Consider the following 24,842-nt stretch of genomic DNA (forward strand, 5'->3'; position numbering starts at 1 on the left):
TACATTACACTGACAAAAGATAAAATAGAGAACAGGCTTGAAATTCATTCTGAACTGCTGAAGCAGCATTCTCTCGCCACAGACAACCTCCATTTACTTTCAAGCTGGCTAACAAAAAGTCTGGCAAACTGAGCTTGGTGGGACACTTCATTTTGTGTGATGTTTGTGTGTGTCTGCACACGTTTAGGGTTTTTCTTCTACAAGACTGACAGACTGCTAATATGTTCTGTAGCTGGTACAGATGCAAGGAAGCTCTACTGCAAGTGGCTGAGTTGAAGAAATAAGTTGTTTCTGTGCACTGAATTAATCTTGTTTACATGCCTTCTTTTGGCAATAGAAAGTTGGTATGGGTTAAGATACTTTAAAAAATACTTTGATTTATGACAACATTTAGATTTACCAATTAAAAAGGTATTTGCAACAATTTAAATTGATTTAATTGGTTTGTTATATTCTTAAAGATAAAAAAAATTACCTCCCACTGCTTTTTACATCAAGATTGTGCTTTCAGGTTGTCCAGTACTAAATATGTTTGTGTGATGAAGAGGCTTTTATAATAGAACTTCATAGTTATGTGTAACTACTTGTTCACAAATAGAAATGTGGATCAATTCAGTGCAATAGTATGTTTAATGTGTGGCACTTGAGTTGCTTCTGTGTAGTCCTTGGCACTGCTCTCGTGCCTGGGAAGGGAGCCTTTGCTAATTAGCTGCAGAAGTGCTACAGCCTTCAATATGTCAGGGAGGGATTCATTATAGTACAGACTTCCAGTAGCCAAGTTAAGAAGGTTAGGATAATGCTTCTGCTGATAAGGTTCAAGGCAACAGGAGAACAGAACCAGCAGTGTTCATTACTTGCTGGTGCTTAGTGTTGGCAGTGCAAGTGTGAAGCATGCTGTTTACAGGTGTTTATGAGCCAAAATGAAGTGTTCTGTTTCTTTGTAAAACAGTTTGTTCTCTCCAGCACTTAGAATCTTTGAAAAGAATTGAGTATGTAGTTTCTCCTCTCCCCATTTCCTCTCCCTGTATGTAACCTACTATCGATCTGCATGCACTCTTCTACAAACTGCATTACAGTGCAGTGAAACAACTCTTACACTTGTGATGCTTGCTCTCCTATTCTCCAGTTTTCTTAAGCATCTCTGTTTTTCAGTTTTCTTCATGTTTCTTTGCTGAATTTCCTATGTTTGTGTCTCATGATCAGCAGAGATCTGTCGTAGTAGCTTGCAAGAGGGAAAGTCCGTCCTTACTCTTTTCTTCTTTGAACTGATTCTTCACAGAATCACAGAATCACAAGGTTGGAAACGACCTGCAAGATCATCCAGTCCAACCACCCTCCCATTCCTATCAGTGCCACAAGCTACTAAACCATCTCTCGTAGCTCCTCATCCAGGCGCCTCTTGAACACTACCAGGGACGGCGACTCCACCACCTCCCTGGGCAGGCCATTCCAGTGCCTGACCACCCTCTGAGAGAAAAAGTTTCTCCTAATATCCAACCTAAACCTCCTCTGGTATAACTTCTTGCCATTTCCTCGGGTCCTACTATTCTTCCACTTCTAAGCCTTCTGTGACCTTTTTGTTTGTTTTACTTCTCTCACTTTCTCCTTTTTTTTTTTATTTTTTTTATTTTTACTAGATTATTATTCTGACAGGTTAAGTGATTTAAACTACACCATGGAGGTCCACAGCTAGCAAGAGGTGATATCTGCAAAGACGAGAGGGCAAAGCTAATAAAATACCTTCTGGTGCTATGAGCTGTTACATCAGATGGAGCCTTACCCTTAATTTCTTTCCAATTCTCTGTCATTTCCTACTTGTCTTGATGTGACAGACCAAACTTCCTCTGACTAGCCAGATTCATGTCTGTATAGTGTTTGGACTTTTGTGGCAGGATTTGATGTACAAATCCTGATATTGCGGACTGTGATTTATGGCATGCATGCTTTGCTCGTTGTTTGTGCTTCTGAAATGCTTAGATGTTGATGGTAGTGTGCTTTAAACTTTCTGTGCTGCAGCCTTCCTGGGTTTTGTTTTGAGGGCTACTTTTTTTTTAAATGCTATTAGTGCAGTCATTCCTTCCCACCAACAAACCTGCTTTATTAATATCCTTCCATGCTCTCACTTTTTCCAGTGCTTTATCTTATTCTCAGTTCTCTCTGATGCCATCATTGCAGCTGCATTTTGTCCTTCAGAGGCTGCTCTTCCCTGACTTCCAAGTGCACTTGTGGTTAGCACGTCAGTGCCACCTGAAGCACAGTGACAGTGTGTGCTGTGCCTTTAGTTGCCTTCCTGCTCGTTTTCATGTGCTGTGGAACGATGCCGTTATTATTAGCAGATGAAGCTGATCTTCAGCATCTAAAAATAACTGTATTGTTTTTCTGCCTCATCTCCTCTTGTTTCCTACACATTACGTGAGGAAATAAACATTTATCAAAGAAAATATTCAACTTTAATACCTTACATTTCATTCAGTTATGGGAACTAAACTTTTTCACTGGCATAAGATGAACTTTGTTTCGTGTGGTGCTTTCTCACATTTGGATAGTGGTTATGGAACTTTCTTTAAAGCAGCTGGTGAACTTCTGCATTGTGAATTTTAAGGAAAAATTAAAGTAGTATAAAAGCTGATTAAATGATGAACATCCTTTGTACAAATTTTCATAAATAATAAACCAGTTCCTCTTTTAGAAACTGGCACCTGGAAACGGAGCTTTCACAACCTTCTGTGGTCTAGCAACAACATTGCATACTCAACTGTAATATTCATATACTGATTTATCTCCATTATCTGAAGAATGTGAGTTCTTTCAGTGAAAGATGCTTCACGCTGGTTTACCACTGTTTTAAAGAGATTTCTGTGAGTTTGACGACAAAGAGTTTCTAGCTGAACTTTAGTTGAGATCTTCTGTATGTTCAAGATCAGTATTCAGAAATAGAAGAAGTTAGCAACTTGGGGTCATGATTGATAACCAGATTAACAGGAGTTCATGCAGTTCTCTATTCTGCTCTGTTATTAGGTTCTGAAAATGGAATAAAATGCCATTAATATAATATATGCCAGTGATTAGATTATTCCTGCAATATCTTGTCCTCTTTGTGTCTGAATACACGTCAAATCAGAGAAGGCTGATGATGAAGTAGCATGCTGAAATAATTTGTGGTCAGGTAAATCTGCCTTCCTGTGAGGCTAAAGACATCTGTCTGTTCTATCCAAGACAAATCAGTACTGTAAATCCCAGCCTGATAGTACCTGTGTGTAATTTCAACTGTTTTAGAAGTGAGCTCTTTCTTTTCTAAAAGTAAATTGTATTGCATCCATTTTTCTCTTGCATTCATATAGACTACTATTGGTTATTATTTTATAACAATTATTTATTCTTTTAGACTTAGGATAGTATTAATATTGTGATTTGTGCAGTCTGCTTACATCAAACAGTCTTGGAGAAAAAGGCAAGGAAGTAAATATCTGGAGACGCTTTCACAAATTAAATCGTTTTCTACTTAAAGGAAATAAATAACGAAGCTTCTTCCAATTCTTCAGACTTTCGATCAGGCAAATACTGGGATTCTTTTAGAGAGGCCCACAAAGGGTTCAGCTTGCAGCAGGAAGGTGTTGTCATACAAACCGCAGTGATGCAATCCTGTGGTTGGAAGAGTCTTGGCTAATAGACGTGCATAGATGTGAGGGATGTAACGCCTCTAGTGAATCTGTTCATATTTATGGTCTTGAATTTTTTATTTTTCATTTTAATGAACATTATAATATAAAGGAACGTTTTCTTATGTGGTGTTTAGCTTTGGACATTGCGAATCTGTTACTAAAATAACTCCTTTAAGGATCAAACATACATTCCAGTTTGCTTTCAAGTCTTTTGTAATATTAATTGGAGATGGAAGTGATGGTTGCTTTGACATGTTTTTCTGCTATTTGTTCACTTTTTGTTTTTTGTTTTCTTCTTTGTTACCATGGGGAGAATTACTTTAAAAAAAATAATAAAAATTGTGCTGCTACTGTTGGGAATGCTTTGAACCATTATGCTGTAGTTACCACTGTTTAATTAAAACATCTTCTTTCTTGTTCTAATTTGAGCTGAAATTACCATTTAAGTTATGTTCCTAGAGTTACCTGTTGGGATCAAAGCAGCGTTTTCACTTTTACATTGTTCATTTGATGAATGATGATTAGGGATTTCAGACTCTTCCAACATTAGGTCTTGCTGAGCTCAGTTCAAACAGAAATCAAAACACAAGCTTTTGTTTGCATAGGAGTGATGCAGGTAAACTTGATTAGATGTGCAGTCCAAGTGAGGAAAAGCGTGTTTTCTGTTGATCAGATGAAAGTTTAGAGTAGATTAGGAGTGTTTGTCAACACAAAGGTGTTCATAGACAGAAGAAAACTTGGTAGTGCTATGTGTGCCCAGGCAGTTATATGAAAATTTGGATAAAGGTATCTGTATAGGTAGGAACTGAGCTGAAATACGTGAAATTATATTAAAAAAATACTAACTGATGTTAGAATTTTTGAAGGGTGTTCTAGACAAAGAAATACACTGTTTCAGTTGCCAGAGAGAGGGGGAAAAAAGGCATATTTAATCACAGTTGCAAAGTTTTTAAGTTTTAGGCAAGTTTGCAAAGCAGTATTTGCAGCTACAGGGATGTAGAAGTTTCTTCCTGTATTTTTGATCTGATGCAGTTTTGCATATCTTGAATTCTGTGTGTACTCTGATCATAGATCTGTAGTGACTTCACTAACACAGGTTCTCAGCCATGGCATCAGTGGTCTGAGTCATACAGCACATTTACATTTAGCTGTTCTTTTATTATTTGCAGTGTGTGGAACTTGCTTCAATATGTTTACAACACTTCTGTATTTGCAGTTATTAGCATGAGGGCTTTATTCAGCAGAATCAGAACTTTGTTTCAACCAACACGCTGCTGTTGGTGAAAAAAGAAGTGAGGGAAGTGTTGAACTGTTTGAGGGGAAAGCGTGTTAGCACAGATGTAAAACTTGGCTTGTTTTAAATATTGACTTATTTGAGGAGCAGAGTGAATTTGTAGTTAGACCTGATAGTGTTTTAGCATGATGTGTTCTGTGCCTTAATCTTTTTAAGCGGTTTTAAACAGAATCATTTGTGAGGGAGTGCACTCAACCACCATTTCTCCATGTCTTTCTCGATTTTGTTGTCTCTTCTTTAATGAGATGAATGGATTCTCATCCCCCACTATATGACTTCTGACTTAAAGCCTACTATTGGCCTTTGTTTTGTTCATTATACAAGTTTGAGCAAGTGCAGCTCATTTAAAAAACATACTTTCAGAAGTTTTATACATTATGAAGTTATTTCGTAGCTAAGCATATAGAGCACTATGGTGTGTATATCTTTCAGAGCAGCTGACAAGCTCTGTCAGCTGAAAGTATTGCCATCAAACAAATAGTCTAATAATTAAAATGCTGAAATTTGGCATTTTTTTCAGTTACTTGTGATTCATTTCTAGTGAGTCTTTGAAGTTTTGAGAATTCTATTGCTTGAATTTGCAGCTGTTACTTAAACTTCATCAGATTTTTTAAAAAATCAACTTTTATTCAAAAATTCTATTGAATGACTTAAATTTAAACTTAACTTTATGAAATAAAGCAGTTCTAGGTCAAGCCAAAAATCTGTTCAGTGTCTCTTATGGCTGCTGCAGATGGTGGTGCTGAGCCCTGGAACAGGCTGCCCAGAGAGGCTGCGTGTGCCCCATCTCTGAAGGTGTTCAAGGCCAGATTGGATAGAGCCCTGGGCAGCCTGAGCTGGTGGGGGCAGCCAGCCCACAGCAGTGGGTTGGAACTGGATGATCTTTAAGATCAGTTCCAGCCCAAGCCATTCTATGATGCATCAGGCGTAATAGAATACAGAATAAGCTAGTAGTCATACTGTGCAGCACTTAGCGTTCATATCTCAGTTTCTTCTGGGTCATACCACAAAGGCTTGTTGGAGATGAAAGCCAAGTTTCTCTCAACAGCTGAGAAGATAGACTTCATTGTTTAACTGGGTAAAAAAAAAAAAAAAAGAAGAAAAGTGAGAGAGAAACTAGTTCCAAACATAGATATTTCTAAAAAGAAGCCTTTCAATCCTAATGAGTTTCTTGTGGTTTTAGTGTAGCTGTACAAAAAGGCCGTCAGTTTAGAATACCTAGATTTTACTCACAGCTCTTAGAGTGACTCTGGGAAGTGCTAGATAAACTAATGGAGATGTAAGTGATTTGGATTGTACTTACATCAGCAGAAGCTTGCAGCTACTTGCAACTCTGCCTTTCTCTGCTTTCACTGGGGATTACTGCTCATGAATTCTGTGCATTAAAACATTTATCCTGCTGCCTTCTAATTTGGCTTTTGGAAAAAGCTTGGGGGTTGCTTGCCTCTTACTGTTTGTGGTTGCATTATGGGCCTCCTGTTCTGCTTTTGAAGGACTTACGTGGTCAAGTGATGTACATGAAGTGCTTTCCAGTCATCTCAAGGATGCCTGAGAAGTGAAAGATAAAGTTAATGGTAACTTGCTTTTCATAAAGAGCAAAGAAGTGTTTTCTGTTATTTTGCCTTTTGTAAGCAGGCTGACAAAGAGACAGGGTGAAATTGTATCTCCAGTAGAGACACAATTACATGAAGTACAGGATTTAAAACCAGTGATTTTCTACAGTACCTAAATGAAAGTTGCTCATATGATTTATTTTTCATCTATCACTCTCAAGACTTTTGTTACTGTTTGCTTATAACACACATACCTTCTATCATACTGTTGGAAGATTTTAAAGATGTTATATAGGGATTTAATAGAGTCTTAATGACTGTTAGTGGAGAGCAGTTAAGATGTTTTAAAGAACTGACTTAGAAGCATCTTGCATATTTCAGTAACAAGTCATGTAGTTTAAACAAACTCAATCAGTTTTTTTTTGCCCTCTAGATCTGGGACTTCCTTTCAATTTGTTGTTCTGCTGTTCAAGACGCATCTTTCAGATAATTGTGTCAGCTGACACATGCAAGAGTGATTGTGGCCTAGAAAAAGAACTATGCAACTTGTCAGTTTATGTATACACACACAGTGAGCAATTACTAAGCTTAATTATAATTCTTTCCCTCGTAAGTCTTCCATCCCAGTCTGAATTTATTGTGGCTGGTGATGTTTTAGTGACATCCTTTATTCGTTCATAGATTATGTGTAATAAATATCTAAATTCTTAATTCTGTTTTGTTGTTCCAGCAGTCCATGCAGTACATATACGTGCTAGTGCTAAGTACTGAATCTGGTGCAGTATGCAATGAAATTTAGTAAGGCTACTATCTTTATTGACAGCATCAACAAAGAGAGCATTGTGGATGTAGAAGGCGTTGTGAGGAAAGCACATCAGAAAATCGGAGGTTGTACTCAGCAAGATGTTGAGCTGCATGTTCAAAGGGTAATTTTTTAAGCAAACTGAACACTGTCTGGGGTTATCTATCTATTTAGCCTGTCTGTCTTTCTGCATATATAAACTTTGTAGTCCAGTACCAGAGAAATAAACTCCTTTAAACTACACATTTCTATTTATTATACCAAACATGAGATGTTCCTGTTTCTAAAGTATTTGATTTTTAGTATTTCCTGATTTTAGCTGTCACTTAAAATATACTAACAAGTTAATTAATCTCACTGGATCAATTTGGCTAGGAATGCTAGTAATTCTTAAGTGCAGCAGGTACTGCAATAAGAAGTCAGCCGCTTCTTAGGTGCAATAAGAAAAGTTTCTTCTTGTTTTGTGAAGTTACTGTCTTCCCATTAGTGAAATGGAATGGAATGTATTCCCAGCAGAGGTAAAGTACTGACTTGCCAGTACGGAAGCTCTTGAAATCTAAAGTTTCCATAGCTTGTGTTGCAGGGCTGGAGGAAGTGCAGCTTTATAATTTGGTTAACAGAATATGTATTTAAACCTTTGTTTGCTTCTAAAGCCATTACACAGACTTTGAACAATTCTGCGGAAACACAGTCGCCTCAGCAGTAAAGTGGCTGTTATAGTTGTAGGAAGGTAAATCTTAGCTAACAGCACTGTGAAAATGTGCAGATTTTGAAGAAATATATGTGCAAATTGTCAAATGCTTGATTTTTAAAAGAACATGAAATGAGCTGTAGCTGTGACAAGGCCTTAGAGCTGGGTGTCTTGCATTCTCAGTGTGTTTTATCTGCCTCATAAATTCTTAGTCTGAAATAGCTCCTTCAAATTCAATCAGATGGTAAGTAAAACAGTACTTGAACAACAAAAAGACTGAGATTTACTTGCTGCAATCAGAACCTAAAATGGTGAAGTCTAATGGTTTCAGACCTGCATTCATGGCAGTGGGCTTGTCCCTCAGGCAGCCTGTACTTGTTCCACTTGATACTTTTCTGCTTCCAAGGGGAAAAAAAAATCTTTGAAAAAGGAAGCCAGATTTAAGCATTTCCAATATTATCATGAGACTGCACCCAAGTAAGTTGACTTTTAGAAGAAAATCAGTTTTCCAGCTAACAGCCTATGCAAACACTGTTTCATGTTTATGCCAGAAATATCCTATTGTAAATCACACCTTCTTTTAGCTGAGTATCATGCTATTTTTGTTCTGTCTCGCTTTCAGATCTATGTGATCAGTTTAGCTGAACCCCGACTCCCTTTACAGCTGGATGATGCTGTTCGGCCAGAAGCGGAAGGCGAGGAGGTGAAAACTTTGCATATCAAATACGTTTTATTATATTTGTGATTGAAGAAAAGTACGAAAGCCTGGCAGCTTCCACCATACAGCGGCTTTGTTTTTTTGTTATGTTCAGCTTTCATTATTGTTTCGTTATTAGCTTCCATTGTGTTTATTTCCATTATGTTTCTCCAGAGCTGTATTAGAAATTTCTACAGATCTGATTTCTGCTGAACTGCAGTGTTAGGTCAGAACCAGCGGGCTTTTGGTCTGATGTGTTGTAGGCCTTCATAGCTGATTCCGGCCTGTGACTGCGGAGAAGTCATTGCTTAAGACTTGCTGTTGTATGTTCTTCAGACCAATCTAGAAAATCTGAAGTTAGAAGTATCCCTTGACCTTTATCCAAAGGATGTTTTTCTCCAATACTTTCCTTTTAAGGGTGTATATATTCATTATGTATTTTTGCACAACTGTTTAGGATGGAAGAGCTACTGTAAATCAAGATACAAGACTGGACAACAGAGTGATTGATCTGAGGGTAAGGAATGAGATTTGTTGTCCGTTTACTTCCAAGTGTTCAGTTGTTCACTGTCCTAATCCGTGGAACAGTAAAAGCCTTGAATTTGGTGGAAGTGTTTTGCTGGCCAAAGCTAAACAACATTTTTCAATGTGTGAGTGCATCAGAGCACACATATTAGTAGATGAAGTGGATGTTTAGGATTTGGCATATGGCCATGTACACCGTTTTTTTATTTCCAAAAGTGAAAGGTGACTGAATAAGGATAACTTATAGGCAGTATTTCTTCTCAAATACAGTATTTCATATCCAGAGAGTATTGTAAGAGTTCAGCTTAGATCCGTAAGATGGAAGTTTTGAATTTAACAGTGAATATGTAGTCAGCTATCTTTAATCTTTTAGACATAATTTTCTCTTGTCTTTTCCCTTACTTGACTCTCCACAATAATGTTTTAACTAAATGAAGAGTATATTTAGCTCTTTTTTTGGTGTATTTAGTCCTGCCTTTGAAGTAATGATAATGATAGTTTCACAGTAACCAAGCTGTGGGTCTGCAAGTAAAACAAAAAGATCATTTTTTAACTGGAAAATCTGGAAAAGTTCTGGCACAGAGATGCTTAAAGCATTTGAATATCTGATATTATTTCAGCAATTAAAACTACTTGTGCAAATTGTTTCTTTTGGAGCAAAGATATAATGGCTTTTCACTTGACCTTATCATATGTGATACTGAGCAGCTTCAGTTTGTGATTACTTTTCAAGACACTCAGTATCTCATTGTACTTGTCTCTTCATCTGTATCTTGAAGTTTTTGATGAAAAGAATTCTGTACTAGTGAGAATTAAAGAATCATCAGCTTAGAGTAATGGTAAGGCAGTGCATTAAATTGAAGGGAGAACTCTGGACCGTTAAAAGTTCAAGTGTTGTGTGAATTTCTGATTATGCCAAAAAATTCTAAGCAGCACAGCGGAGAAACTTAAGAAAATTATTTAAGTGAATGAAATACGTGTGTAATAAGTTGGAAAGAAGTATGAACCCTGAACGGATGAGAGGAGTCATTGAAAATGAAATAACAGTTAAAATACAACCTGAAAGTAATAGTGTGGAAGTAATTAAGATGAGAGCATCTATGGAGTAAAACATGGGAAGGTAAATAGGAAAGGGGGAAAAAAAAACACACCAAAAAAACATGCAATGCCAGAATATACACAGGACATGAAACAAAGAGATGGGCTAAAATTCTTGTAGAGTCAAATAGAATTATAGAACAACTTGGATTAGAAGGGACCTCAAGGATCATCAGATTCCAACCCTCCTGCTGCAGGCAGAGTTGCCAACTCCTAGATCACTTACTAGATCAAGTACTGGATTTGCCTGGACATATCTGTTAGTCTCGCGTGACTCTTCACATGCACATCTCTGCCAATGTAGTCAGAGAAAATAAGTTGTCACCAGTCGAGCTGGAGGGTACAACTGGTGAGCTAAGTGAATACTGCTGTAACCTTTCCTAAATTATACAGTTTTATGTGAGTATTATATGTTCCAGAACACCATTCATTCTGCAATGTTTGGCCTTTTGTTTTGAGTTCTGAACCTTAATTCTATCTCTGTATAAAATACAGACTGAATATATACTGGACTGAAGTGAAACTTGATCAGAATAGTTCTGATGGAGTTGCTGTGATGATCTGTTCCTACTAGTATGGGAGGAAGTCCCAACCACAGATACATGTACCATCTAGTTTGGGTTTCCTCAGTGTAGTTAACAAAATAAGCAAGTTAGAGATGTAGTCAAACTCAGTGACCTGTTTTTGTTTTTGTTTTTGTTTTTTTTAAGGAAGAAGGAGGTAATTGAGTATCAAAAATAAAGATACTGATTTTTTTGGAGACAGATTTAACAAATGAAATGCAGAGGCCTTTGAGAGACTTTGATTTTAAAAAAGAACTAAATATAGAACCAAAAAAAGATCTTAATATAGAACTAAAATTAGGTTTGTCCATTTAAATAGAATCTTTGAAGTAGTTCCATAGTGATGTAACTAACTTCAGTAATTAACCAAAGAGTTTGTTGGCTAGGGTGAAATCATGATAAAGTGGAGCTGTGGAACTCAGATCTTGCATGAATAAAAGAGGATGGGTTTTCAAAAATAGCATAGCTCCATCCAGCTCTGGTGGATACTGGGGTGAGAGTTTAATTGTAAAATAGTGGAATGAGTATGGTTAATAACAAGAAAAATATAGTGGGGTAAAAAGGAAAAAAAAGAAAATATCCTGGTGGATGTAATGTGCAAAATATTCTACGGACACCTCAAGATTTCAATTCTTTTGTACTTCTGGAATTCACATATGCACAGTCTTGCATTCTGGTTGCTGTCAAATCTCCTACAGGTGTTTTTGAGGGTAGGGATTGGAAGTACTAAAGTGCCAAGATCCCAAGCTATTGCTATAGCTGTTGCTCTAAATGCATTCAAGAAAGTTGTTATTATTTAAGGTAGGGGTTTTTTCAAAGACCTTTCTGAGGAATGATGATTTATGAAGAATCTATTCCTGATCCATTACTTCCTAAAATACAGATCCTACACTCCTTGGAGTAGAAAAACTGGGGATGTAAAGTTGAGAGTCCTTGTACAGATGAGATTTTGTTTCACATGTCTGTAGGTGACTGTAAGAAAACTGCTGTTGACCTGAGTATCTATTTTTAATGATATAATGAATGTCAATGTATTTTATTCTAGATATGTTTGATTAACTAATCATTTATTGGCACAATTCAAAAAGGCAATTGGAACACTGATTGTGTTTCTAAATTTCTGCCTTTCTGCTGTGGTTAACTGCAGTATTCAGCAATATGTAGACTTTTCATATATGTAAAAACACCTAAAGAAAGTGTTAAATGATCATATTTCATGAGGATCTGTGGTGAAGGTAAAGCAGTAAAGATAAGCCAACATGTGAAATACTGATTTTTTTGGATCTTGCTTTTTAGTGTATCTTGCTCTGAAGAAAAAATCAATGGAGGTTCATCAGGTTTCAGCAATAGACCTGGCTGATATCCTCGCTCTGGTTTATTTTTTGATGTCCAGCAGGGTTTTTATCTTAATAGCATCTGTCCAAATTTGACTTGAGTTATATGTGTTCAGCAGTCCTGATTCTATAATTATGTCTGCTAATGCACAGCTCTTTGTGACCAAAGCATAGTCCTTTAGAGTCAATATTATCTTGTTTAAACTGCTTAGGGTAGTGTGTAACCATTAAAGTGTACTTCTAGTAGCTCATGGCTGTCAGATTGTTATATGTACACTGATCTTAATGCAGTTTTGTCTTGATGACTTGATTACTTTAAGCTTGATTTAATTGTGTTCGATTTGATTTACTTGTTGCAAAAGCTGTTGGTCTTCTGACTGACTTCAAGCTGTAATAACCAGTTACACTGTTTGCTGTACTTTGTAGTGATTTCGTTGTGTTGAAATAACACAGTCCCAAAAATTTAAACGAGACACTTCGTGTTCTCCACTTGTATTATAAAGTAATACTGAATTTGAATGAAACAATTGATTTCAGTCAATCTGGAATGCATAAATTGGTACTGAAGGCAAATCCTGTTGCCTAGCAAGAAGTTCATGTCTCATACCTGTGATAAAGAATTTGCAAAATTATCTTTGTTATCGAATTATTGTGTATTATTTAAAGTTATGTAGTTGACATTTCCTTTTTTATTTAGCCTACTTTATGTGGGTTAACAAAAAAAAGTGAGGTGTTAGAACGAATAGCTGATGTGAGAGGGAAAAGAAGTTTGCAGCTTTGCCTGTTTGCGTCTTCATTGCACCTCTTTGAGATAGGATCTCAAGGTGTGAAATGCCTTCAGTTCTATTGAAATACATTTGTCTGTCTGGCCCCTTATGCGGGTATTACTGTTTACATGCTGCTGACTGTGCTAAATACATAGCACAGAACATAATTATTTTCTTTCACAATTTTTAAGTGTTAAAGTGATGTGTTCTAATAGTATTTTCCTTTGTTGCATTTATGTAACAAACACACAGGTGAGATGAGATGAAGTTACAGCCTACATCTGTATTGCAACATTGTTAGCTAAATATTTTTTCTGCTGTCTGTGACAAGGGGTAATTATTAGAAATAATGAGTTTTCCTGCAAAGTCTGTAAGTTTAAACAGCAACATCTAAGTGGCATATGTTTGTTTCAGTTTTTGCTTTGCATTTGAAGACTTTAGTGAATTTGCTGTTGTCTTAAACAAGAATTTACTGGTATATGCATGGAAGTTTGTAAGAGTGAACAATACAGTGAAGATACTGAAATGTTGAGGGCTGAGATGTTTAAAAATGTGTATTCATTTTTCGCAGCTGCCTTAGTTTGCTGCCTTGAATGGTTTTCTTCAGTCCCTTTTTGTCCTAAACGTTTCACTGCAAAGAACATAATTAAATTTGAAACCTTTGGTTTGTATGGATGCAGAATCAACTTTAAAATCTTTGAAAAGTTACAGTTGCACATAGAACTTTTGAGATCCTCCACTTGACTCCACACTGACAGTTGGAGTTGTTTAGGAGCTGATCTGAGATCATGTGGGCCTGTCTAATTCTTACAGGATCACAGATACTCAATGCTTGTTGGCAGTCTCTGAATGGATGGGCACTGAAGCTCTGTTAGCTTTGGTAGTAACAAGAGTGGTTTTGTCAGGTCTAATTTGAGGTACAGAGGATGGCAGCTTCTTTGCATCCTCACTAAAGCATTGGGGGAGGTACTAGCTCACAAACCATTGTTAGTAGGTATGTATTAGTTGTCGACTCTGCACACTTTCAGTCTTCATAGCAAGTAATTGCTTTCAGATTGAAATACCATTTCTTTTGTTCACTAGAGTGTGTATTTTAGGACTACATTCTTACCTACTCAGGCATCAAACTGGTGTTGGTTCATCAGAAGGACAAGGAGTCACTGTTACTACTTCACTTCAAATGAACGTTGTGCAATTTTTTCTTAGCATTTTTCGAAGTTGATCGAGTTTATCAAAAGCCATTCTGGTAAACCTAAATGTGACTGGATAATGTGAAGTCTCTTCACGTTTCTAAGTAGGAGATGGGTTGAAAAAGCAACAACAAAAACATATATACGTGTGCATGTATGAATAGAAGTATGTGCCTATCTATGGCTTTGAATCACTGGGGCATTTTGGTGTAGCACTGCCAAATCATATAAAGAACTGGAGCTAAGTTTCTTGTCCTGGCATATGATTGACCCTGCAACATCTGTGGAAGAGTGGTGAGAGTTCGAGGGTACTTTTGTATGTGTTGCTCATAACCTTTTCTCCTTAATTTTGAAACTAGTGGGAGTAGTGGCTGTGGTTACTGCTGTCAGACAGTGAGAACTGCTGGCAGTTATTTACTGATCTCAACCACTTGTGCTCTGTAGTACTTTGTCTGCTCTAATTGCAAATCATTCCAAATTACTACAAATCTGCAGTATTAAAAATGTTTTCTCTTTCAGTTTTTCAGTTAAGGAATATTTTTCATCTTCCAGAGATGTTGAATGTAGCTTTGTTTCGACATATCCACTGGCGGACTGTCTAAATTTGGGTGCTTATATACTGTTTTGACTGGGTTTTTTGTTTTGTGGTTTGGTAAGAGTCATGTGAAAAAGCCCACAAGGTTCTCCTTACCCTGAGAGAAAAGCTGGGTACCTTTCAGAAAAGAGAAGTAAACAGTGCTGTGACGCAGGTTGTCGTAAAGAAACGTTGTCTTAGTTTTCTTATGAGAACTTGCTGGTTTTTAGGTGTGCTTGTGGGTTGCTGGCTGCCAGTTCTTAAACACTGCGAGCACAAAATCAGATATGAGTTCAGTGCTGATGTATTGTGATGTTTTCAGCATCTGCTACAGCTGCTTGCTTTTTTTTCTTCACACTCAAACCCAAGTGTGTTACAGGAACATTGAGCGCAGGTAGCTGTTAACCAGATAAGTGACTTAACTGTGTCACATACATCAACAAATAAAACCTGAATTGATGAGTTTTTTGGCCAAATGTGTATCTGGAATAAATGTTGAAAAGAAATTTGTAGTCTGTATGATCAGAAGTTATGTGAATGGTTGTAAATGCTGCTGAGCTTTCACACACACTTTTGAGGTCGTTTTTGTGGCCCCAATTTAGGTAGTTAGCATAGGGCTGTGTTCTGTACATGAAGAACATTGCATTTCCTACTTCTTTAGTAGGCACAAACATTCTGACCTCGTACAAACTGCGGGCTTTGCTGTTATGCATTGTGTATTACTGCAGTGGTTCTAGTTCAGTGTGCTGAAAGGTTTGTAATAGATTTAGTCTTCTTACTGTAAGATCTTTATTTTCAGAAGCAAAACTTACAAATCAGTGACTGTTTAAATGTTGGGTTGACTGAAGCATATCCTTAATAACTGAATGTGCTGCAAATTGAAATGAGGAATTTTTGTTGTGTCCTTTGCTGTTTTTTCTTTTTTGTTTGTTTGTTTTGTTTTGTATTGTTTTATTTTCTGTAATAAATAATTATGTGTGCATTTTTCTCTGTTCAGGCAAATACAGAAGCCAAGTATTCCTAAGAGAAGAGATGTATCCTCCCAGCTGTCCATAAGAAGTAACAGAGTGGGGAAGAGTTAAACTAACTTAGGTTTCATTATTTTTTTTTCCTTACAGACTTCCACCAGTCAAGCAGTCTTCTGTCTTCAGTCTGGTATTTGTCAGCTTTTTAGAGAAACCCTCATTCGCAAGGGATTTGTGGAAATTCAGACTCCCAAAATCATTTCAGGTAACGTATTTTTGATCCAGAAGCTTCAGATGTGCTGCTTTTAGATTTGCTCAGTGAACCTATCTGAGAAATGGTTTTTTTTTTTCTTTTAGAAACTATTTCTAATTCTGATACAACGTAGCAAACAAAGCAAGTGTCAAGGTTGTTCTTTATTCTTCTCCTGACTTCAAGTGTTGAAAGAACAAGACAAATGCTGCTTACACCTGATTTTTGTACTCTGCAGTGCGTTTAAAGCTTTAATTTAGTTAAACACGAAATGCTTGATGATATGCATTTTTCTTCAGCGAGGATTTTATATCTCTGTATTTATATTTTTGAAGACAACTCTTGATTGAGCTAAAACTAGGACTTTTTAACAAAGTACATGCAAGCAACTATTCTTACAACATGGAAAATGTCATTAATCTGTAAGATTAGGTAACTTTTCCTACAGATGCTGGTGAAATAGCATGAAGACTCCCAAGTAGTTTATTTATGTAGCACCTTTGAGGAAGTGTGCTGCTCTTTCTGTACAGTGTACTATTGAAAGCAAGCAAGCATCCTATTTTTTTGAAGGAGATAATTTGATAAGTTTTGCAAAATTAGCAAGTTAAATGGATGCAGTTCTTCACTAAATTTCAAATTTTCATGTTATGGCTGTTTTACGAGTTGAGATTTTCAGTGTTAACCTCTGTTCAAAACTGAGTAGTCAATGAAATTATTTCAGTGGGAGTAGTGGTAATTAAAGATAAGGAAGATTAATTGCAGTGGAATTGTCAGTAATTATAAGTAGCACATAGTGTTATCGTAAGAATCTTTAAAAACTATGGATTACTGTTTCACTCTGACATGTTTTTGTAAGTATGGTAGGCAGCTTCACTTTCATTTCATACACTGGGAAATGTGCAGTGAATTTTGGTAGGCCGTTTACTATGAGGGATTCATTCAAAATGGGAGCATGTGTTCTTGGCTAACATTCTTTCAGTGACTATGGTAATTGTCTCAAACTTGGAGATAGCTTTGTATCCTTGGCAAATGTCCTCTGGTAAATCCAGGTTTGTATCTGAGATCTATTAGTGCTTTCAGACACTTCAGATGTTTGCCCAGTCCTCTGCTGGAGAGACAGTCCTGGAAAAACAGGAAGCGTGCTTTGATCTTGATCTCTGCAATTAACTGTCTTTGAAGCTTACATCACTGATAAAGATTTGTTTCCACAGAAATGGTGGACTGCAAGTAGATGTGGTGGTACAAACACGTGTTCTCTGCTGCCTTCCCTAAAGTGTAGGAAGGCTGGGAATATTAACATTTCTAGCTACCCCAACTCAATTTGCAGGTTTGCAAGACAGTGTCTGATAGTCCTGAGCCACAAAACTTGCCTCAGCATTAATGCTGCAAATTTATCTTTTTCTTTTAACATGTTTTTTTCCTTATCTTTCAATATAAAAATCTGTCAGTCTACCTCTTTTTTTTCAATATTTCATTTTAATAACCACTGTAAGCTTTGCTTTTCAGCTGCCAGCGAAGGAGGAGCCAATGTGTTTACTGTATCATACTTCAAAAGCAGTGCCTACCTGGCTCAATCCCCACAGCTGTACAAGCAGATGTGTATATGTGCTGACTTTGAGAAAGTTTTTTGTGTTGGACCAGGTAAGAAAAGCATTACTTTATCCAAATTGTAAAGATGACATTGGTGGCTTTTAGCAGTTGTGGTAAAAGCAAAGTAACATCTATCTCGAAAGCTTTGAATGCTTCTACTAACTATAGCTTCACTTAATAAACACAAATTTCAGTTGGGGCAACTAACAAGAATGAAGTTGACAGGGGAGTTGCTGGAACAAAACTAAGATGCTGAAATGATGTGATGTTTTTTATTCTGTGAGAAGAAAGAAGAGAGTTGCACTGGAAATTATAATATGATGGAGTTAGCAAAATTAGGAAGAGCGCTGTAATTACCAAAGCCATTGCAGTAGCAAGGAGCTAAAACAGGGAAGCTAAATTTGATGTGCATTAATATGGATTTGTCCCTTGCTCCTGTGCATGTACCAAACAGCATTGTTTGGAAATGCATGTGTCACCAGGCTGTCAGTAAAGAATCCAAATGGATTACTTTCCTCTCTCACACCCTTCCTCAAAAGCTAATAGGACATTGCCCTTTTAGGCAGTAATGCAGCAGCTTTTTCTTAGACCTTGAGAACAGGTTTAAAGACATTTAAGATAGAAATGCTGGAAAACACAGTAACAGCTTATAAATAAAAAGATGCAAGTAACTCAGGCCTTAAATGACTTGTTAATCACTAACACAAGAGTCATGGTTTTGTAGGAAGGCATGTTTATATCAGTCTTATACCTGAAAAAGAACCAGCTCACATGTGCAGAAGTCCATTGCCTCTGAAAAAGGTAGTTTTCAAATCTGGAAATTCTTGTGTGCCTGACAGCTTGTCTATTTTTTTTTTTCTCTTCTATCTGTTGGTTTGACAAGAGATAGACAAGACTGGCAGAGAGGTGCTATCTTGTACCCTTTGACCACCACAGCTACAATAATGCTGTTACTGTTTGTTATGAGTGATGCTTTGAGGCAACAAGCTTTCTTGTTGTTTTCAATAAGAATTGTCATGTCTAGAGACTGCGTTGTCTGTCTTGTCTAATTGCTGCTCTGTTTGATCATCTGTGTTACTGTTTCAAAATGGAATTACAATTTCAGGTCAGTTGGAATTTTTGTTGTTTAATTTTACAGTTTTTAGAGCTGAGGACTCCAATACACATAGACACCTGACTGAGTTTGTTGGTCTGGATATTGAAATGGCTTTTAACTACCACTATCATGAAGTGGTAGATGAGATTGCAGACACCTTGGTGCAGATATTCAAGGGACTTCAGGAGAGGTAACAAAAACACATTCCATTTCATGAGCAACTTCATTTGTTTGAGCTCGCTTGCACTGTGGTATCAAATGGGAGAGCATTTCATCCTCAGCCTGTGAGATAATCATTAGTAATCTGATCTACAAAAAGGGAATTTCAAACGTGTTTGCTTTGCTCTTAACTGTTCCTTTGTAACTGACTTTAGAAGTTCACTAATGCTAGTAAACTGTCTATTTTATGCCCCAGTTGCATCTTCTACAGTATGCCAGCTCGCACCACAGAAATGGTGTTCACTGTTGAATGGGCTTTCTCATAGAAATGCTCCATCATTAGTGTAAGATATCCTTCCTGTTGTGCCACTACAGGTCGACTGATTGTTCTGTTTTGAAATTAATCTTAACTGTTTAAAATAGCTTTCCTAAAGGAAACTTATTGTAACAGCTTGCATCTCTGCCATGACACAGCAAAGATTATTTTCCATTATTCACGCTCCTAACTTGTTAATAAAACAAGCCACAAGTTTAGAAAGTGGTTTTCATTTGCTTACAAAATGGAGTATCTTGCCAGTAGAAATGCCTATCTTTTATCAATCTGGAAAGAAATGTCTATATTCAAAACAGAGTATTACTTGAGTCAAAGGAGAACGTAGCTAAATGTTACAAATCAAAGGGATGGTTTCTGGTTGGTTTTACTGTGAAAATTTGATCTAGTCAATTATTTCTTAGGAAAGGAATAAAACAGAAATGGTAGTAAAATATTAACCTGTATATCATTGAAGTAGATTGCATTAACTTAGATGAAACATTTCATTAGGATTATACAGAACTTCTCCAGGAGATAATTCAAAATAAAATAGGTTTTTATATTGCAAGAGGGACCTCTTGTGGCAGAATTGTATTGCTGATGCAAAATGATTGTTATACACAAGAAGTGCACATTTCTTGATTACTTTGCATTTTGCTTCTGCTCATGTTCCCTTGTATTTAGATTCCAAACTGAAATTCAGACGGTGAACAAACAGTTCCCATGTGAGCCATTTAAGTTTTTGGAGCCAACTCTGAGACTGGAATACTGTGAAGCTGTGGCCATGCTTAGGGAGGCAGGCGTTGAGATGGGGGATGAAGAAGATCTGAGGTACGTTGGCAATACACAAATGTTTCCATCTTGTGAACGTGGTAGGAAGGTGTAAGTTTTGTGCTGTGCAGAAAGATTCTCTTTGAGAGGAATAAACAGTGCTTGTGTCCATATCTTTTCATAAATAATGGAATGGATATGAAAATAGACATTTCTTGTACTCAAGACTGTCCATATAAACTCTGAGGTCAAAAGAAAATAATTTGCGACATGAAGTGGGAGGAGCTCCAAGGATGAAAGGAACTTGTTTTTATGAAGTATGTAATCAGTAAAAGTTTAAGTCACATCATTCTAATGGTGAGAATCTTTTTCAGCACACCTAATGAAAAGCTCCTGGGACGTCTGGTAAAGGAAAAGGTAACTATTATTTTATAATATGTTTCTTACTGAATCGGTAGCGTGATGTCATGGAATCATTGAGTAGGTATGAATGCCTGCTTCATGTAAAATAACTTTTTATGCACTGACTGAGGAAACAGTATCAATATAGAGAAGTTGTGAAGGGTTTGTGATCAGTGAAGCATGTCTTAATTGGCTGACTGCATTCCCATTTTGCTATAGCTTATTTCATCAACGTTTTTATCTTTACCCTTCATAATCTCTTTCAAAGCATTTTCAGTCTTTTATGGATTTTACTATTGAGTACACCAAGCAGGGTAGTGCTTTCAAAAAACACAGATTGTAGGAGAATTAGAAATCAAACAAATACACAAAAATCAAAGCAAACCAGATACTGTCTAAATCTTTAGAAAAAGATGATATCATTGGGGAAAAAAAAATCAACAACAAAATTTGGCAAGACATTTTACTGCTAAACATTCTTAAATTCACAGAAGTGTTAGTGTTGGGAAACAAAAGTAATGTATTGCTTTTTTTGTGTAATATTTTTGAAGATAATACTGTCAAATTTCTGCAGTTGCTTGAAATTTTTTTTTTTAAGATTTCAAAGGTTGATTGGTTGTATTTTCCTCTTGTAATTTGTTCTTCACATCTTTTTCACTTGCAGTAACTTTTTGAAATCATTGTCTTTCAGTATGACACAGACTTCTATATTCTTGACAAATACCCTCTTGCTGTGAGGCCTTTTTATACAATGCCAGACCCTGTAAATCCTGTAAGTAAAATTCTTTGTTGACAGTGGTTGTTTTTTTTTTTTTAAGTTGAGATTACTCTGTGTACAGTATAATTTGACAAAGTAGATAAAGTATTTTTGTATGATCCTCTGTTGTAGTTGAAGTTAAGCTAATAACAAGAGTAGGTCAGTGCTACATGGCCTATAAAGTGTTTGCAGTGACCTTTCACCAGTGAAAAACATACCAGAAAGCAAACAGGCTGAAGTTGAGGGAGCTTTATGAAGAGATCTCCATGGTCACCAGAAGGAGATCTCCTGTGCTGCCATCACTAAAACAAGACAAAAACATTCTTTGAGGGCAACAGATACTTAAGTAGAAATACATTTTTTTCACATTGATAGAAACTTTCCCAGTTTATTCCAAAATCCAGCATAAATATCTTTCAGCATCTTTTGTGGGGTAAATACGTGTAAATGTAACCTTTTTTTAAAGTGTGTGTGGGTGAACTCCAGTTTTTAAAAAATAATCATCTCCAGACTAATGAGAGAAAACGGTATACTACAATTCTAAGGCAGATCACAAACACACTACATTCTTACTACATAGCTCTGGATATCATAAATGAAGTTGAGAGAGATGTGTTTGCTCCCTAAGGATGGAGTAAGTGTAGATATGAAATTAACTGGTACTTGTCTTTCCAGAAAAACTCAAACTCCTATGATATGTTCATGAGAGGGGAAGAGATTTTGTCTGGAGCTCAGAGAATTCACGATCCTCAGCTGCTGACAGAAAGAGCCAAGCATCATGGCATTGGTAACAAGTTAAACAACATAAAGCTTTGTTTAAAAGATTGTAAATCATGATTGGATTTGTTTAATTTAGAGGAAGAATTTGGAGCAGAATTTAATGTGTGACAATAATGCTAAAATTATGATACTGTTTCATGCATAATGTTAATCTGTCAATGCTGTGTAACTGTTTTAGTATAGAGTGGTGGGATTAACAAACTAACTGGTTTCCCAACAAGGCTTTGATGAGGAGAGATTGTTTCCAAGGGCTTTTGAGAGGACGTAATGCAGGAAATACCTGCTACTGAATGGGGGTAGACAAGTTGTATTCTTCCATGCCTCTATGTTCCCCCAGACTTCTTATGGAGTACTTTGGCAGAATTAGTTATCACTTGTTAAATCTTGAACTGAGAGCAAATAAGCAAGAAGTGGAGATTTTTATGTTTTTGTTTTTGTTTTTGGAAAAGAAGACTCAACGGGTAAAGCTGGCTAATGGTAAAAGAGTAGATTGTTAAATTATTATTATTAAATTATTAACAAAATAATAGAATGAAACTGTTATGGATATAACTTCTAGACTGTTCTGGATAACTTAGATCTGTTTAATGACCAAAACCCCACTGTTAGTTTTTAAATTACCTTGGTAAATATTTTATTGTGCATGCAGTCCTGTATTCACTTGCTTGGGGTTCATTAAACAGATGAGAAATGTGTGCTTTTTCCTCTCCAGATTTGGAGAAAATAAAGGCTTATATCGATTCCTTTCGATTTGGTGCACCTCCACATGCTGGTGGTGGAATAGGTAAGTCTACGTATTTTATTTTGTTTGCTGTTAGCCTGGCTTTAGCTTCAACTTGGTCCCAAGCAGGGTTTGATTATACAATTGCAAGCAGTGGTCTTGGAAGGTCAGTGTGTGAACTGATTATCAGGGGGAGTTTACGGAGAGAAGATAAAACTGTAAACATCATCATAAAATAGTTAGACTAAATATTAATGACACAGTCTGACAAGTTTAAAGGGTAGGTGATCACCATTGAAAATATGTTGATTTATTAACCTGGCAGATTACCTTCAAATTTGATCAAAGAAGAAAAACTAAGCAAGAAAATACTGCATATATGTATGGATATCATAGCTTAATCATACCAGATGTCACTGGTATCTCAGCACATTTGATAAAGCTGTTGTGTAGTAAGGAAAAAAAAAAAGTGATTGCTTCTGTCTTTATTTGCTGTGATTTGACTGACTGTCAACTTTGGCTGATGGTAATTTCAGCAAAAGAACTGATGTCTACTGGCTTCTTGTCTTGGGTGTATTTTATATACTGAAATAAATAATTTTAAAATATCTTAACTTTTGAGTAACAGCTGTTCTGAAATACTTAAAAGGTGTTAGCATCAATGGTCATCAGCACTTGCAGATAATCCAGGATCATTTAGGCCAGTCACAGCTGCAATCAAGGAAAATGAAGCTGCATCTCTTCTGCAGGGTAGATGCTTCTCATGGCACATCTCATAGATCAGGCCAAGTATCAGCCAAGCAGAAGATACTATGAAATGAGCTGTTTTCTAGTTGGTTTAGCTGAAAGCCTTAACATAGGGAGGAGCATTGTGTGAATGCTAGTAGGTGTCCCAGTGTGGCTGGAGTGTGTGCAGTCCCATGGATTAGGAAGTCCATACGTGTTCCACAGTATGCACATAACTTCTGAGGTTGCAGGAAGAAAGAACACAACCAGTGAAGCATTTATTATCTTGAAGATAGCAGCAAACATGAGTACATACTGCTGAATCTGCATGCTTGCACTGTAGAGTGTTTGGGACAAGCTTCCCAGAGTGTTTTTTACTGTACTTGCTTATGACAGTTAATATCTCTAAAGTACTTGCTACCAGCTCTGGTTTGTCCTGTACTTCTGTAACATATTCAAGATACATTTCTCCCAGTTACTCCCTTCTCATTTCAATTTTCTGTGCCATCTTGAAACTCTCAAGTGATTCAAAAGAGGGGTTGCATCTCTAGTACCATTGCTTTATTTACACATTTCAAGTGAAACCTGTAATGTATCAGAAGGTACTGTATGTAAAACCTGTAATTTCTGGTTCTAATTCCTTTCTGTAGTCAGGTGTGTTAATGTGTACATATCACTCTTTGTTCACACTATGTGTGAAGCTGGCTTTGGCTATAAATTACGTTTAGCTTAAGAGTTTTGAACAGAAGACTGACTGATTATACTGGTTTTTTTTGTTTGTTTTTTTTCTTCCCATTTGTTGTAGGGCTGGAAAGAGTAACTATGCTGTACCTAGGGCTGCATAATGTTCGCCAGACCTCCATGTTCCCACGGGATCCCAAACGACTGACACCCTAACATGGCCTGTTCATAAAAGCATGAGGTGATTTGCCCTGCAAGTGTGATATGATTGTGAGCATATCTGTTGCTGGTGATGAGCGTGTATTGATCTAAGCATTGTAATATGCAATAAAAGAAGATGATCTGATTACTGAAGTGCCACAAACATTTTTTTTATCCTGTAGGTATTTATTTAAGAGCTATTATTTTAACAGAGCAAGACTCTTTGTACTGGCAGCTGCACATTTTTAACAAATTCGAATTAGTATTCTAATGTCATTAAATTGTATCATATTTCTAAGCATTTAAATAAATTGTGCAATAAATATTGTGCACTTTTAACTTATGTCAGCAAGATTGAATATTCAGGATTACAGAATTGGCTCAAAGCTGAAATAACAGGATGCTCGCAATTCAAAAAGCAGGAGAGGAAACCAACCCAGTTGTTAATTTACTTGTGTGAAACTGTAGCAGGTGAGAAGGAGAATATTCTTAATTAAAAGTCGTAATGGATTCCAATAAAATTCTCTCAGCAAACTAGGTACAGTAGCTGTCTTTTCTGGTTGTTGCTTTGTATCCTCACGTGGTAATCATGGAATGTTGCATTTAATTACAAAACAAAACCTGATGGAATAACCACCTAAGGTTTGAATTTTTCTGTGTCCTCGCTTAAAGTTGCCAGC

The 24,842-nt window shown here is 36.6% G+C and overlaps 1 protein-coding gene across 1 annotated transcript in view; it reads left to right on the forward strand.

Moving 5' to 3' along the window:
- The window catches only part of DARS1 (aspartyl-tRNA synthetase 1), a 36,065-nt gene extending 11,366 nt beyond the window's left edge, over positions 1-24,699 (forward strand). The window contains exons 5-16 of the mRNA XM_048952333.1: positions 7,333-7,435; positions 8,625-8,705; positions 9,157-9,216; positions 15,869-15,980; positions 17,472-17,606; positions 18,694-18,841; positions 19,808-19,954; positions 20,269-20,311; positions 20,988-21,068; positions 21,729-21,840; positions 22,546-22,617; positions 24,086-24,699. Coding sequence (XP_048808290.1) covers positions 7,333-7,435; positions 8,625-8,705; positions 9,157-9,216; positions 15,869-15,980; positions 17,472-17,606; positions 18,694-18,841; positions 19,808-19,954; positions 20,269-20,311; positions 20,988-21,068; positions 21,729-21,840; positions 22,546-22,617; positions 24,086-24,177 — 1,186 coding nt within the window. The 3' untranslated portion in view covers positions 24,178-24,699. The remainder of the gene's footprint in view (positions 1-7,332; positions 7,436-8,624; positions 8,706-9,156; positions 9,217-15,868; positions 15,981-17,471; positions 17,607-18,693; positions 18,842-19,807; positions 19,955-20,268; positions 20,312-20,987; positions 21,069-21,728; positions 21,841-22,545; positions 22,618-24,085) is intronic.
- The last annotated feature ends 143 nt before the right edge of the window (positions 24,700-24,842 follow it).

The sequence above is a fragment of the Lagopus muta genome, chromosome 8 (assembly GCF_023343835.1).
Source record: "Lagopus muta isolate bLagMut1 chromosome 8, bLagMut1 primary, whole genome shotgun sequence".
Lineage (NCBI taxonomy): Eukaryota > Metazoa > Chordata > Aves > Galliformes > Phasianidae > Lagopus > Lagopus muta.